The sequence below is a fragment of the Trypanosoma theileri genome (assembly GCF_002087225.1).
Source record: "Trypanosoma theileri isolate Edinburgh chromosome Unknown TM35_Tth_21_V1, whole genome shotgun sequence".
NCBI lineage: Eukaryota > Euglenozoa > Kinetoplastea > Trypanosomatida > Trypanosomatidae > Trypanosoma > Trypanosoma theileri.
This window is the reverse complement of record NW_021639863.1, coordinates 320,510-336,396: the sequence shown is the minus strand read 5'-3', so window position 1 is coordinate 336,396 and position 15,887 is coordinate 320,510. Positions and strand designations below refer to the sequence as shown.

General features: G+C 35.4%; 4 protein-coding genes across 4 annotated transcripts; all 4 read right to left on the bottom strand.

Moving 5' to 3' along the window:
- Nucleotides 1-532: 532 nt before the first annotated feature.
- TM35_000212220 (uncharacterized protein) lies at nt 533-4,249 on the bottom strand (the record flags this gene model as incomplete). Its single annotated transcript, XM_029027072.1, has 1 exon — nt 533-4,249. The coding sequence occupies one exon, from the start codon at nt 4,247-4,249 to the stop codon at nt 533-535; it is 3,717 nt and encodes a 1,238-aa protein (XP_028881682.1).
- A 2,117-nt stretch (nt 4,250-6,366) lies between these two features.
- On the bottom strand, nt 6,367-8,913 carry TM35_000212210 (regulator of chromosome condensation; the record flags this gene model as incomplete). Its single annotated transcript, XM_029027071.1, has 1 exon — nt 6,367-8,913. The coding sequence occupies one exon, from the start codon at nt 8,911-8,913 to the stop codon at nt 6,367-6,369; it is 2,547 nt and encodes an 848-aa protein (XP_028881681.1).
- Nucleotides 8,914-10,033: 1,120 nt separating this feature from the next.
- On the bottom strand, nt 10,034-11,398 carry TM35_000212200 (uncharacterized protein; the record flags this gene model as incomplete). Its single annotated transcript, XM_029027070.1, has 1 exon — nt 10,034-11,398. The coding sequence occupies one exon, from the start codon at nt 11,396-11,398 to the stop codon at nt 10,034-10,036; it is 1,365 nt and encodes a 454-aa protein (XP_028881680.1).
- An 865-nt stretch (nt 11,399-12,263) lies between these two features.
- On the bottom strand, nt 12,264-15,776 carry TM35_000212190 (regulator of chromosome condensation; the record flags this gene model as incomplete). Its single annotated transcript, XM_029027069.1, has 1 exon — nt 12,264-15,776. The coding sequence occupies one exon, from the start codon at nt 15,774-15,776 to the stop codon at nt 12,264-12,266; it is 3,513 nt and encodes a 1,170-aa protein (XP_028881679.1).
- Between the last annotated feature and the right edge of the window lie 111 nt (nt 15,777-15,887).

Here is a 15,887-nt window from a genome sequence, read left to right as displayed (position 1 = left end):
GAAAAAAAAAAAAAAAAACTCGGCGTATTACTTTCTTATTTCTCTCACTTATGGAAAGTAGTTGCATATACTCCTCTGCGACAATTTGACCCCAGTTGAGGAGACAAAAACATAAATACATACATACACGAACAGAGAAATAAAGAAAGAGAGAAAAAAAAAGACATATAGGAAAAAGCAAAAAAAAAAAAAACCCATATACAGAAATTCGACACACACAAACACTCGTAAATGAGTGCGGTGTATAACCGTGTTGCAGCAGTCCCCTCACCAACACATGCGTATATGTTATGACTACAACAACAGATTCGCAAGAAAGACGACAAAAAAACAAAAACTGACAGTTTTATAAAATAATTCAACTGCAAATAAAAATAAAATAAAATAGAGGGAAACAATAATAACAACAACAACAAAAAAAAAAAAGGAATTTCCTTCACTTCATTTCCCCCTTAACTGTTTTTCTTTTTTTTTTTTTGTCTGTTTGTTTGTTTTTTTTTTTTCATTTTTATTTTTATCATGGTAAAACGCCTTAATAAATGCAGCGTAGCAATATCACTCGACTTAACGGGGTATCGGAGGAGCAGTACGGACAACAAACATTCGGTGATCCCCCGCGTGACTGCCGGTGTGGCCTCTCAGAGATTGTAAGCATCGCATTATATGAAATCACATGTCCACAACTAAGCAAATGGGGAGGATTAAAACCAAACTTTCTACTTTCGGTTCGTGATAAGAGCGATGTGAAGGATGGGTTCACTTCATTTTGAATACTACATAGAGCCACATCAATACAACGCCGTCGTGTTACTGGACAGTAGCACATTGTTTTTTGAAATAAAGGTTGCCAGACTACAGTTGAAGTAGTCCCTAATGCCGGGTTGGCCGCGTAATAGTGAGATTGTTCTAGTGGACAAAGAAGAGATGGGGTCGCATGGCTTCTCCGCTCATCCTCCTCAGAGAGAACGGTGCTGGCATGAGGAAGTTCTAACATGATTGCATGCATGCGTCGATTGTTCGCCGTACTTTGACTTAGATGACGTGATGGAGAACTATTGTTGTTGTTACTATTGTTGCTGGTGTTATTGTTACTGTTACTATTGCTAGTGTTACTGGTGTTATTATTATTATTATTATTGTTATTATTATTACTGTTATTATTATTATTATTATTATTATTATTGCTGCTTCTGCCGGAGTGTCTAACTCTGATAGTTTGGGGTATACCTCGTCCAAAGGACATTTGTGGAAGTAAACCTCGAAATATATCCATTCTGTGACGCAACGAACCATCATCGTCAACATAGGCAGAAGATGACTGTTGTGATTGTTGTGATTGTGATTGTTGTTGTTGAGATAGACTAGGAGGAGGAGGCAGTGGATTTCCTCTTAAGGCGGGTGAAACAGATGGCACACGGTACGGTACATTTACGTTTTCCTCATCCACTCTTCCAATGACACTTTTGTCAAAATAATCATCAAGATGACGTAACATAAAATTACTTAACGGGTAAACAAGACGAACAAGTAAATTCTCTGGACGTGTAGTAGTAGAAATAGTACCATTACTATTAATATTAGTATTAGTATTAGTAGTAGTATTATCTCTTGTTCTTGTGAAAGTTGTGGCAGGAGCATCCACTACTTCATCTGTGTTCTCAGATAATAAAAGTGATTCTAATTGACGAATCTTATGTACTTGATCAAGAAGATCTGCAAGTACACATTCCTGCCATACAAAAGGGGAAGTATATGCAGGAAGAGCGGGTGAAATTCCACCATTATTTTCCTCATTATCTGCATCAGTAAGAATATCAAGTGATATCAAGTTTTCCCTATTCTTTTTCTCCTGAGCACTAGACCAAAGAGTAAGGAATGGGGCAATACAAAAGAGTAACTGTTCTTGTACTCTTCGTTTCTTCTTCTCATTCTCTTCATTCTGTTGTTTACCCCAAAGAAGTGGTATATACCCTAAAGCCACCAAAACATGAGAAAAGGTTATTAAAAGTGGTGAGGATGTCGTACCATCAAGAGATTTCTCACCATTTTCTTTACTGCTTTTATTGTCCATCGTCGTATTGTAATTATTATTATTATTAGTAGCAGTAGTAGTAGTAGTGCCGTCCTTTGTTGTTGATGATGTTGTTCCTTTCTTCTTGTTATTATTTCGTCGTGTATTCTGAAATCCACGTTCCATTTCAAGCCGCCAAAGCACCAGTGGATGTCTTTGTAATGCAAGAATAAAGTCTACTGCCTTCTGCAATGTCGCTGAAGAGGGTAATATACCACCCGTCAAACCCCCATTATTATTATTATTATTATTATTATTATTATTATTATTATTATTATTAATGTTATTATTATTGACACCAGATGAATGAGAAGTTGATACGTGTGATTCTCTCTTTTGCTGTTCCTTTGATTGTGCAACCATTTCAGCTACACGTTGTAAAGCCCAAATAATCACAATATCGGAAAGAAGAACATATACCCGTTGTGCAGTCAATACAACTAACGGGGGTGCACTACTCTCATTAGATGCCGCCTGTTTCTCCTGTTGTAATTGTTCCACACATACATCCTCTTCTTCATCATCATCATGGTGATGATGATGATGTTCATGTTCCTCTTCTTCATCTTCATCTCCTCCTCCTTCTCCTTCTCCTTCTCCTTCCTCTTCTTCATCCTCCTCTTCCACATTTTCACTGTAATCATCTCCATAGTCTTCTTCTTCATTAGGGTAAATACGTTGAACCTGTTCTCCACTCTCCTGTTCCACCTCCTCTCCTTGATCCTGCTGCTCCTGCATATAATCTACCATATGACTATCTGCCCCTTCATAATCATATGCAAGATCTCTCTCTGAGCCAATAACGGGCCATGGAGTTAATACCGACATTGGCAGTGGCGGTGGAAATGGAGAAGATCGTGTGAATACACCTATATGAGGAATGGAACCTAAAGAAGCCGATCCAACACGAGATCCTTCTCCTTCTTCTTCTGCATGTGGATTCGTCATTTGTGTTTCCACTTCTGTGAAAAACCATGGCTGTGTGAGTACTTCTCTCTCGGATGGTTGATCATAGGAATTCCATGGAAATGATGTACCCGTTAAAGATGATAAGGAAGCTCCCAAGGCGTTATTTACATTCCATGCATTTGGAAAACCATCAGGACTACATCTTGAGCAAAGATCCAATATACCTGAAATCCACTGTAATGTACGTGGATGTGTATTATGTATGACTTGTTGTAAATTTGTATCACTATCATCATGATCGACAAGCGGTTGCATAAGTCCACGTCTTATTTCTTGTGGAATGGCAATATCAAATGGAATATTATCCGAAACGGATTCCGAGTCTGAGACATACACAGTTGTCATTCCATCATAACATCCAAGTTCCATTTCCATAGAAGTAGTTAAACGAATACCATCATACTGTAATTGTCGTAATACCAATCGATCTATTATAGTATTTAAACTTCGTCTACTTTGTTGTTGATTTCCTCCTACTCCTACTATTGTTGTTGATCCTGTTGCCCCTGGCATATTATAATGAGAAGCAAAAGCCCCTGATGGAATAGTAAAAGAAGTATCCGAAAATGATGATTGTATTCCTGTATTAAAATGTTGAGATTGCATATCCGCACCAACACTTGATAAACCTTGTCGATGGGCTTCTTCTGCAATAGCCGCAACGGCATTCGTGACCCTATCAAACTCCAATGGATCCCAACGTACAAAACGTGAGAGATAATACCGCACACTCTCATTACATATACTCACACCCCTAGATACCTGATTTGCCGCCGCAGGAAGACCGCTGGGGCCATGAGTGGCAGCAGCCGCAAGCAATTTACTCTGGCAATTGGGAAACATTCTTTGATATGTTCTGGAAACATTTACGGCGAGTTCCACTTGATGGCGTACTTGAGTCAATCGACTATTAATAGAGGCCTCACATGCCTCCACATACTTTTGTAGTTCCTTTATTGGTCCTACAATATCTTCAGATGTAAATGTAGAACTCACCAGATTCTCTGTACAGTCATGATTGTTCTTATTGTTAGTATTGGTATTATTGTTGTTATTATCATTATTATCATCATCATCGAGAGAAGAAAAAGATGGGACCAAATGACGCAACTCTGCAGCAGTGCGGTTGAGAGTTCCCTCAAGGTCCAAAAGCAATAATTGTAAATCCGTAACTAGCAACGGGTCCTCGGCCACAGTTGATTGGGTCATTTTTTGTTTTTGTACTTTTTATCGTGTGAGTGTTTGGATAATTATATATATATAATTTTCTTTCTTTTTTCTTTCTATCTTTGTGTTTATGTGTGTTAAGGCCGCTCGTTTACACACACACACACACAAACACAAAGAAAGAAAATAAATAAATGAATAAAAATAAATAAATAAATAAAAAGATAGAAAACGTAAGAGTGACTTATCTACTATTGTGCTTCTAGTACTCCTACTTTGTTGTGGTGATCACACACACACACACCTTCAGCCTCCACCTTAAAAAAAAAAAACTACGGTGCAAGCGAGAAACTTGTATATGCACAAATGAATGGCAATTTCACTTTTTTTTTCTTTTAAAAGAAAGAGAGAAAGAAAGAGAGAGAGTGAAAAAAAAAGAGAAAAAAAAAGTTAAGGGCAATACAAAGAAACAAAAAAGTTCTCTTTCTTCTTCGTCCCTCTGAGTTGTCCTTTTCTTTTTTTTTGCTTTTTCTCTCTCTCTTCTTCTTCTTCTCACAGACTACTTTTTCTCTGATCTTAACTATTTACTTGTAATCTCCTTCTTATTCTTCTTTCTGTGGGCGATATAGATAATAATGTCCGTGATTAGTAACCCCCCACTAACACACACACACAAATAAAAATAAATAAAAAGAAAGAAAAAGAAATAAAAAGAAAAATAATATATTTTTTTTCTTCTTCCTTTCTTATTGAAAAGAGAAGGAGGATTAAGAATAGATGTGATATTCAGTCATCCAAGAAATAAATAAATAAATAAGGTTATACTTCCATAAACACTCATCTCTAATGGATGAGAAGTGTTCAGTATGCATATATATATATATATATATATATTCACAGCCACTAGATTATATAATCACCACTATATTGGTTATTAATAATATTAAAAATAATATTATTATTCCTTCTTCTTCTCAGATCACAATGACACCATACAAAAGAGAAAAAGAAAGAAATGTCAACAACATTCAAACATTACAAAACCATTCATTCTTTTTTTTTTCCTTTTCAGAGAGTGTTGAACTTCTTTTCTTCTACTGCCTCTACACATATATATACGCCTATTACCACCTTTTTTCCACCCTGCCAGATTCATTCATTCATTCACTCATATTTAAATTTGTCAGCATTAAATTCTGTTCACCTTATTGCTTTATTATTATTATTATTATTAATCACATTCCATTAGGTTTTAAATACCTTCCCATATGATTTTTATTCTTTTTTCCCCTTTCCCACATAGAAAGAAATACAGAAAGAAAGTATATATATATATATATATATATATATATATATATATACATTGGATAAAACAATGTAGAGAAAACAGGCATGAGTAAAGAAAGAGAAACAGAGGCATTTGTAGTAGTCATTATTAAAGGTTGGTCTTCGAACTGCTGTGAAAGGAAATTTAAAAAAAGGCACAGAAAAATGAATGAAATAAAAAAAAAAAGTGTATCATTATAAATTCATTCATACAAAAAAAAAAAAACAATTTTGAGAAAGGAGAACACCAAAAATCAAAAAAAAAAAAAAAAAAATAGAATTGGTCGATATAAAGAAGAACAAGAAAGACAATGAGATACGAAAATAAAAATAAAATAAAAAAAAATAGAAGAAAAAAACAAAAAACAAGGGGGGACTTTATATAGAGAGAGTAAAAAGAATAAAGAAAGAGTTATTTGCTCTTATATTCTCTTTCCTATCTTTTTTTTTTCTTTTCTCTTTGAGATAATGGGAGAAAAAAAAAAAAAGAGTTGGCAGAAAGTATTGCACCCTGCATCTTTTCACTCGTATGATTTTCTTCCACAAGCCTCAATCATAATAGAAAGAAAGATAGAAAGGTATACACATAGAGTAGATTAAAGAGAAATAATTAGATATTTTTTCTTACAATTCTACAGTTCAATAAAACATAAATACGATGAAACAGTAAGTAAATAAAAATTGTTACCCTAACTATATATATATATATATATATATATATGATGAAGACAATGTTTTCTTTTCTTTTTTTCTTTTTTTTTTTCTCTTTTCCATTCATTCTTAGGCACATTCTTTAGTAAATATATATATTTCCTCTTTTCTCATTTCTCCACTCACCTTGCTTTACTCTTTTCTTCTTCAAGATTTCTACCTATACTTCGTTTAATAATATTCTCTGGTTGATCCCGTAATGCATAGTGTAGTGAAGTAATCACATGTGGTGGTATAGAATCTTTTTCCATTAACACAAAGGCGTGTTCCGCACCGCCGTAGACCCGTAAAGGACGAAATCCCTCCACTTCCATACTTCCCTTTGTTAACATTGGGGGAATTGTATCTGTATCTTGTAAAGAGTGACTTACATATACACCATTATCATGTTCTAATGTACCTGTAAACCGTAATTCCCCACTACGTGTGAGGGCAATCATATAATATTTACCCACCGCCACTTCCTTCACATCATCTAATACATGAGTGGGGTGAAGTAAACGACCAGGGGCATGTGAAAGATGTTGTTTATCATTAGATCCCCATACATATAAACTTCCCGTATCACTAATAGCGTAACTAGAGAATATACCACAACCCACACGAGTAATAAATGCTCGAAGTGTAATTTTAGTAGGTGTATACCGATCTTCTTCAAAGCCAAGTCCAAGTCTTCCTAAACTTCCAAGTCCCCATGTAAAGACTTCTCCAATCGCATTAAGTGCCACTGCATGCCAAGCACCTGCACCGATAGATACAATATTAGATAATCCAGATATCTTTGCAGGAAGTAAAATACTCGCACGGCTTTCAGGTCCTACAGGTCCCATAATAATATTTTTAGGAACAATAGATGGAAGAGGTTCAAGTCCATTACCACAACATTCAATCATTCCCCAAGAGTAAACTTCACCAGTAGCACTAAGTGCTAAAGCAAAATAACATCCACAAGCCACTTGAACAATTAATTTATCTGCCAACCATGTAATTTCTTGAGGTTCATTAATACGATTATATTCTTTAGGGTTTACACCTAATCCACATTGACCATATAAATTACTTCCCCATGCAAATACCCGTTGTCCTTCACTTACAGCCAAAGTAAATGAAACACCAGCACTTACATGAGTAATTGTTGTTCGAGAAAGATATGGAATTCGCGCAGCATGCCGCATTACAGGAACTCGATCCGGTGTTGCATCTTTTACACCTTGAAGATCCATTCCAAGTTGTCCCCATCCACCCAAACCAAATGCATAGCAACAACCTCGTCTATTTACCAAAATAGAAAAACCATTTCCCAATGCCGCACATAACATTCCATCTTTAAGGGCAATAACATTTAAAGCGGTAGGAACCCCACGATGGGCTAATCCTATTATCACAAGTACCAAATTTTTAGGTATAGCCAAGGAAAAATTATGACAAACCCCACCACTAATAGAAAGTGATGTATAATTATCAATAATACTCATACCTCGAACTAGACGCATACCTTGACCTAATCCTAATCCCAATCCTAATCCAGTACCATATGCCATCACTTCTCCTGTTTCTAAAAGTAGTAAAGTATGATGACGACCACAAAAAACGGATATAACTTTTCGAGTTGAAGGAACATATATACGTTGACATGTTGTAAGCATCATTTCACCTACAACTCCACATTGTCCTCCTTTATTATCTCCACATGCAAAAGCTGAACCATCTTTGGTTACAAAACATGTATGAAAACTACCACAAGAAGCTTCCACTACATTAGATCCAAGTGTTGATATAAGTTTTGGAGTCATTACATTATCTTCATTTCCATGACCAAGTCTTCCATTTTTTCCCATACCCCAAGAATATGCTTTACCATCTGAACTAATAGCAACCGCATGCCATGGTCCAACTCGTAAGGATACAATGGATTTATTTTCTAACATATTTACTCTTATAGGATCAATAACCGTAATTCTAGGTTCATTTCCATTATATACGGTTTTAATAGAATCACTTGAAACCTGTGAACGAATAGAACGTTCTTCTCCCAGTAAACCAATATATCCCCAACCGTATATAGAACCAGAAGCCGTAAGTGCTAATACACCGTAGTTAGAACATCCTACTTGAATAACTTTTTCACCAGGAATTCTGAGACGTTGTGGAATTGCACAACATTTTATTTCCATCATTCGTGTACATTGGCCATAGTTATTAGCTCCCCATAAAAATACATCACCTCTTACCGTTAAGGATGCAACAAAAGCGAAACCACCTTGTACATCCACAAGCATATTTTCAGGTGAAAAAGCTGGAAGTTCAACTTGTACAACAGCTATTGGAAGTCCATTTTCTGTACAAGTTACAAGAGGACACATTTTTGGATTATCCACTCCAAGTTCACCCCAACTGCCTGAACCCATTGTAAAAATGGTTCCATGTGCCCCAAGCCAATATGAAGTTAAAGAAGAACATCCCACACGAAGTGGTTTATCTCTAGTGTAAATGATAAGAGGTGTAATAAGATTACCCCGAGCCCCTGTACCAAGTTCACCATCACGACAAAGTCCCCATCCCAACAAAACACCGTCTCCTTCAATGTATCGACGCAGGAGATGGCGGACATCTTCTGAAGCATCAAGATCCATATATAGATCTCCCAGAGGACCATATGTTCCGCTCATTAGAAGTCAACGTGTTTTTTTTTTTTTTTCTGTTCGGTTTTGTTTTTTCTTTCTTTTATGAAGGGAGTATTTTACTCTTGTTGTCTACCTTTATTTTTCTTCTTGGTTTTGTTTCCTTGAATTGTTTGCACTTTTTTTTCTTTTTTTCTTTTTTTTTTGTTTCTAATAAGAGCTATCCAGGAACAAAAACAATAAAAGAAGGATAAATACATTCATGATGAATATAAAAAACATATTTATAATGATACACATATCAAACACATAAAGGAAAAGAGAAAAGAGGTCATCTAAGACCCAACAACAACTATCATATGTCTCGTTGTTGTTGTTTTTTTTTTTTTTTTTTTCGTACTGATCAATCTTCTTTTTTTTTCCCCCTTTTCCTCCTATTTTATTTAAATGGAAGGAAAGGAAAAAAAAAAAAAAACGTCACGCCAAACACAGCATAAAAGCAACCCCTCATTATTGTAAATAAAATGAGGCCACCCAAAATCCAATTCTCTCCAGACAAAACAAACAAACACAGTATTTTTCTTCTCCCCTCTTTTCATACGCCAGCTATTATCATCATCCTCATCATCATCATCAAGTATTTTTTTTTTTTTCCTTCACTCACCCCTCAAGAGAAAAACAAGCTATTTTCCCTGAAAATTATTTTTTTTCGGAAAAAAGGGGGATTCGGAAGAATAGAATTCTCTTCCGAAGAAAACTCGGGCCGCTACGGGAATTGAACCCGTGACCTCCTGTACCCGAAACAGGAATCATACCACTAGACCAAGCGGCCGACGAGAGCACCTCGAGAGAATCCATAAAGACAATAAGAAGAACACCTCCACCCTTTTAAAGGAATAAAAAACTGAAAAAGAAAAAAAAAAGAGAGAAAAAAACCAAAAAGAAGAAATAAACATAATTAATTTCTTCCATTTCCTCTTCTTCTCTTCTTTTATTCTTTCAAAACGTTCCTCCTTCTGCTGTACATAAAATAAAAGTAACCTCTACATCCTTCTTTTCACTCAAATTTTTCTCTAGATGAGATAGGCATTAGTAGTAAATAGGATGTAAGAATAAAAATACTACTGAGTAACTCTCTTCTTTTCTCTATTTCTCTGAAGTCTCATCTTCATTTTGTGGATTTACGTACAATGAGTCTAGTTGGAGAAATGTGCACATCAAGACAACGCGTTTCCCCCTCTTCATTGTAGGCATTCAACTGAAAGGTACCACGCATAACACCTGAAGCTCCACAGAGACTAGCACCACTTTCATAAGTGTGGGACTCTCCAGGTGCGAGTAAAGGGAAGTTACCCGTTACACCAGGTCCAACAACTTCTACAATAAGTCCTACCTCTTCATCAAAAAATACCCAGTGTCGTGATAATAATTGAACATGCCATTTTTTTTCATTCCTAGAAAGACCATGATTTCGAATAAAAACAAAATAACGAAATATATGTTCTTTCTTATTCATATTACTGGTCATCATTCCACCACCATTACTATCTATATTAGTACTAGTAGTATTAGTAGTAGTATTACCAGGATTTCCAGTGGTATTAGAAATACTAGATGAAGATGAAGATGATGATGAATATTGAGAATCCCTGTTATCATCATCATTTTCATCATAAACAGTATCTTCATCTGGATTTCTTGAACATACATGTTCAGTTCGAAGTTCTACTTCTATGTGATCTGTAATAGTTACTGTACGTGTTGGAATATGATTACATATTTCCTGATATTCTTTTTTTGTAAGTTTCTTTTTTGCTACATCAAATAATTCATGTCCTTCATTTTGTGTATTTCCTGAAGAAGACATACAAAGCATTGCATCTTCCATAAGAGGAAACCTAAAACTAACACGTGTATTCTTTGCATAAAGTGGTTCTGGGGGCATCAAATAACGATATGGAGGAAGTTTTTGTGTATCTTTACAAACAACAACATGACGGGATAACTTCTTCACTTTACGACTCAAAGAACTTTCAATAAAAACAGTTCCCTTCGCAACAGTTACATCTTCATCAATGTCATCATCATCTTCATCTTCTTCTTCTTCATCTTTATTATTCTTTTTGTCATTTTCACCCTCGTCATTTTTACTAGTATCCTTAGTAGATCCACCTTTTATTTGAACAGGTGAAGAGCCCTGTTGAAATACGGTATCTCTATTACGCTCTTTTAAAAGATGATGCTCAACATTTCCTTTAGCTGAGACCAAAGCACTAAGACGACGAAGGGCATCAAATCCAGCGAGTAAGCGGGCAGAAGAAGTATCACTTGCAAGACCAGCAATACTTGAACGTGTAAAGAGTGAACGAATTACTTCTTGACGTGTTTGACCATATCCAGCGGCTCTAAAATCATCCATACGCAAGATAAGTCCATACATAGCGAAACAGAGATCTTCTGGTTCTTTATATTTTAAAGAAGCCCTATGTGCATGCTTAAGAACTTGTCGATATGTTGAGCGTACAACAGACATTTTTAATCTAAATCCCCAGTTTGTTCTTCTCCTTTTTGTTGTTTCTACTCTTTTCTTCTTTTTCTTTTTGTTTAGGGAATTCAACTCCTCCCTGTTGTGTTGCTCACTGGCTTACTAATAAAATAGAGATTCATTACGGAAAAAAGAGACATAGGGGAATTGGCATACCACATTTCCAGAGGCATATAAATATATATATATATATATATATATATATAAGGAATATAAATATATACATAAATAAGAATAATAACAAACACGAAAAGAGATACAGATACCCGAAAAAAAAAAAAAAAACTGTTGAAAAAAAAAAGTTGGTATCTCCCATCTTGATTTAAATCATTTTATTTTCTTTACTTTTATTCTGAAATGGAATATAATGAAAAAAAAAAAAAAAACGATTTATTAAAATTCATTGAAATCAAGAGACAAAGAAAGAAATGAAATTGGGAACCAATTAACAACAGAAGAAACAAAAAAAAAAAAAAACTGTTTTCTCTACTTCTCTCAGCAAAGAAATAAAAAAAGAAAATTTAATAATAGATGTATATACACATCATATATACATATTTATATATATACTCCTCTCTTGCTATGCAATCTATAACTTGGCCTTTATATTGAACTGTTTCTTACTTCCACCTCTCTCCTTTTCAAAGATCCACATCTTTACAAAATAGAATAGACGGAAAAAAAAAAACACACATTAAAAAAAAAAAAAAAGAATTTCTTCACTCCCCATACTTCTTTCCATTCTCCTTCCCGTATTACCATTAACATGATCATACTCACATCTTTCTCTCTAGTATATATATATATATATATATATAGAGAGAGAGAGAGAGAGAGAAAGAGCTCTTTATTATCATTTATCCTCCCCTCCTTTTGCCTTTCTCACCCTAGAGGAAGTTAAGCCAGAATACCTTGCCATCTCGCCAACAGCGGAGATAACCTCCGCAGCCGTGGGTCTATCCCAATCTATCACGGTAAAAACCATATCAAACCCTCGAAAACAACGAGAAAAAAAACCACGCGGAATTGTATTCTTTACATTTTTTTTTTCATTTACAGACAATAATCCGTGCATACTTTTTCGCCATTGTGATGTCACTGATGGTAACTGTTGTGGTGTAAACGAACGATAAAAAACCGTTCCAGATTCTTGAAAAAGTTCTCCCGTCACTGCACTACTACCATCTTCTTTAATAATAACCCCACAAGAGTATCCAAAGGCGGCATCCCGTACTTCAGAGGCCACAAAGGTTGGAAACGACAACATTGAAGTAAAACAACGCCTAGGTGAATCCATATGTGTTGTCGTATCATTATCCTCACACACGGAATGTGATTGGGTTTTCTGTAGAGGAAGTCCACATTGTCCTCTTTCATTAGAACCCCAAACAAAAAGATCACCAATCTCTGTAATGGCATAACTATTTAATGGTCCACATCCAATTTGCCGTACAGAATGGGCAAATGTAATAACAACCGGTGTGTGAACAATTACTTTAGGAGCTCCACCATTTCCCAATGGACCTTTTCCCCATGCATAAAGAACATGAGTCTCGGAAAGGGCAATTACATGATATAAACCTGCAGCTATAGAAACTATATGAGATAGTTCTTCTAGAATCATAGGTTTCATCAAACATGGTGAATCCCTTTGCGCACGTCCACAGTAAATGGCTTCACCCCATGTATAAACATTACCATCTTGTGTGAGGGCAACTACAAAAGTACCTCCACAGGCTATCTGTACAACTCGTGCTGAACGTAAAGACATTACTTCTTGTGGAATAAATACCGTTTCATGCAGTTGAACAGCATCTCCATGTCCTAATTGACCATGAGAGTTAGATCCCCAACTATATACTGTACCCGTAGTAGTTATACCAATAGTATATTCAATACCACAATCTAAATAGGCAAATTGTACATTTTCAGGAAAAGCTACTTTTCGGAATGATGTAGAAGGACCTGAATTGGCCGGATCACCTATACCAAGTTGACCCTTTTGGGTTTCTCCAATTGCCAAAGCACTACCAGTTTCTGTTAAAACAATCATAAATCCTTTTCCTCCTGCAACAGTTCGTACTCCATTTTGTAAAACAATTTCATTTAATCTACTTATTTCATCTCTTGGTAAAATATCTCTACATGAGGTAAGAACTTGAACTGTTAAATTGCGAAGGAGACCTGCTGCTATACCATGTGTAGATCCACTTTGTAAAGATAAAATTAAATAACTTTGTAAACTTCTACGAGGAACAGAAAATCGTGCCCCATACCCATAACCAATACCAGATGAACGAAGAGTTCCACATATCATAACATCACCATCTTCAAGTAAAACACATGTATGTTCACGTCCACAAGAAACTGCAATAGCAAGCCTTGGAAGAGGAAGTATTTCAGCTTCTGTTAAAGAATCTACACCATGAATACCTAATTGACCACAAGTATTTTCACCAAATACAAGTACAAATCCTTTAGAAGTTAATACGGCTGAATGAAAGGTTCCACAACTAGCATCTATTACCTTATGTTGAGATAATGATTCTATTCGAGACATTTTTTCACCATTATTTTCATTTTGTCCAAGACGACCATTACGATCCACACCCCAGGAATAAACACTTCCTTTTGATGTAATCGCCAAACAATGCCAAGGACCAGATCTTAATGCCACAATACGTTCTTTAATAGGAGTAAAAACAATAATAGTCTTTGCACATTTTGTATGACCTCCTGGACCAACCTCAATAAGTTTATCTTCACTTAAATTAACACCAAGCATTGTAGATAAACCCCAAGTTCCAATAGCACCACATTCAAAAGAAACAGCTGCAAAGAAACTTCCACATGCTACATCTGTAATCTCACCATAACGTTCTGGAGCTTCTATCATTATTGGATTTGAGACAATTTTTGTATCTTTTACTAAACATTGACCATAAGAATTTTGTCCCCATAAATACATATGATTTGATCCTTCAACTACAGCAACTGCAAATGCTGATCCTGCCTTTACTTTTACTATTTTCTCATGTTCTCTAAGAGCTACATGATGAAAACGCAATTTAATACCATCACTTCCATCAGCCACTACAAGTGTTTTTTTCTCTGATAAACTCCTAGATCCTAGTTGTCCCCATTCATCACTTCCACAACTTAAAATATTTCTATCAAACGTTACCAAATAGCAACATTGAGTTCCACAACTTAAAGAAACGACAGGGACAGGAACATTTAAAACTATTGGTGAAATAATATGTGTATGTGATGCCACTTCCCATTCTGAAGTAGATGATGCTGGATGCGATTCATTACCTTGAAATGCAATATTATTTCCCCATATAATTAAACAACCATTAGCAAGATAAGAAGAAAATAAAGGATCTCTTTTCTTTTCAAAATCCAAGGCCTCTATAATACGACGTGAAACTAGTGTAGTACCCAGTGAACTTTGGGTTCGTCTCTCATGCAAATCTGTTCGGAGCATAAAATTAGGAAGAATATAAGTACTTAAATTAGGTAATTTAGGTTCACAACCCAATCCAAACTGCCTTGCAAAATGAGTAATGGGTGTAGGAAATTGAGGAGTCATCCATTTATCTTCTTCTGCATTATCGGTATATAGTGGATTACGACTAAAAGGAACAAAAGAGGGTTTCGTTGGTAATTCTCTTCGACGTCTGTTGTGTGTCTCATTACTTTCTCCCCTACCTCCTACTCCTTCTTCTGTATTTTCCCCATTTAGAATATAATTACTATTATTATTAATATTACTATTATTATTACTATTAATATTACTATTATTATTATTATTATTATTATTATTATTATTATTATTATTATTATTATTATTATTATTATTATTGCGTGATAGGAATGATATTTGAGAAGAATGACTATGTTTTAGTCGATCTACATGTTCAGCATTTGCTGGTAGTGCAAGAATCACATTTGCACGAACACGGTAAACTTTCAATAAAAGTACGGCAAAGTTTGAGACATAAGGAATCATCCATGATTCCCCACTAAAGTATCGATCCAAATTCATAGCTTTACATCCACCAATACCGGCTTCTAATAGAGACTTGCGAACAGCAGCTGCAACCTCACTACCAAGAGAGAAGGCAGTTAATAAAATACGTACTGCTATCATACACTGTTCAAGTGATGAGGCATTTCTACCTTCATGTGAGGTGGGTTGTGTTTTACGACCCTCAATTACGAGTTTCTTTACAAGTTGGCGATAAAGATGATCTTCCCAACTTCCTAACTGTCCATTTTGCTTTCCCTCAATATTCATAAGAATGTGTGGAAGGACAGTATCATCGCCATTTACAAAATGCTGAATATATTGCTCCAACATTAATAATACCGTATGAAAAGGCACGAACACGTATTGTACCTTTCTCACTCTTACTCACTCTTACTCTTACTCACTCTCACTCACTTACTAACTTTTCTTTTTTTTTTTTTT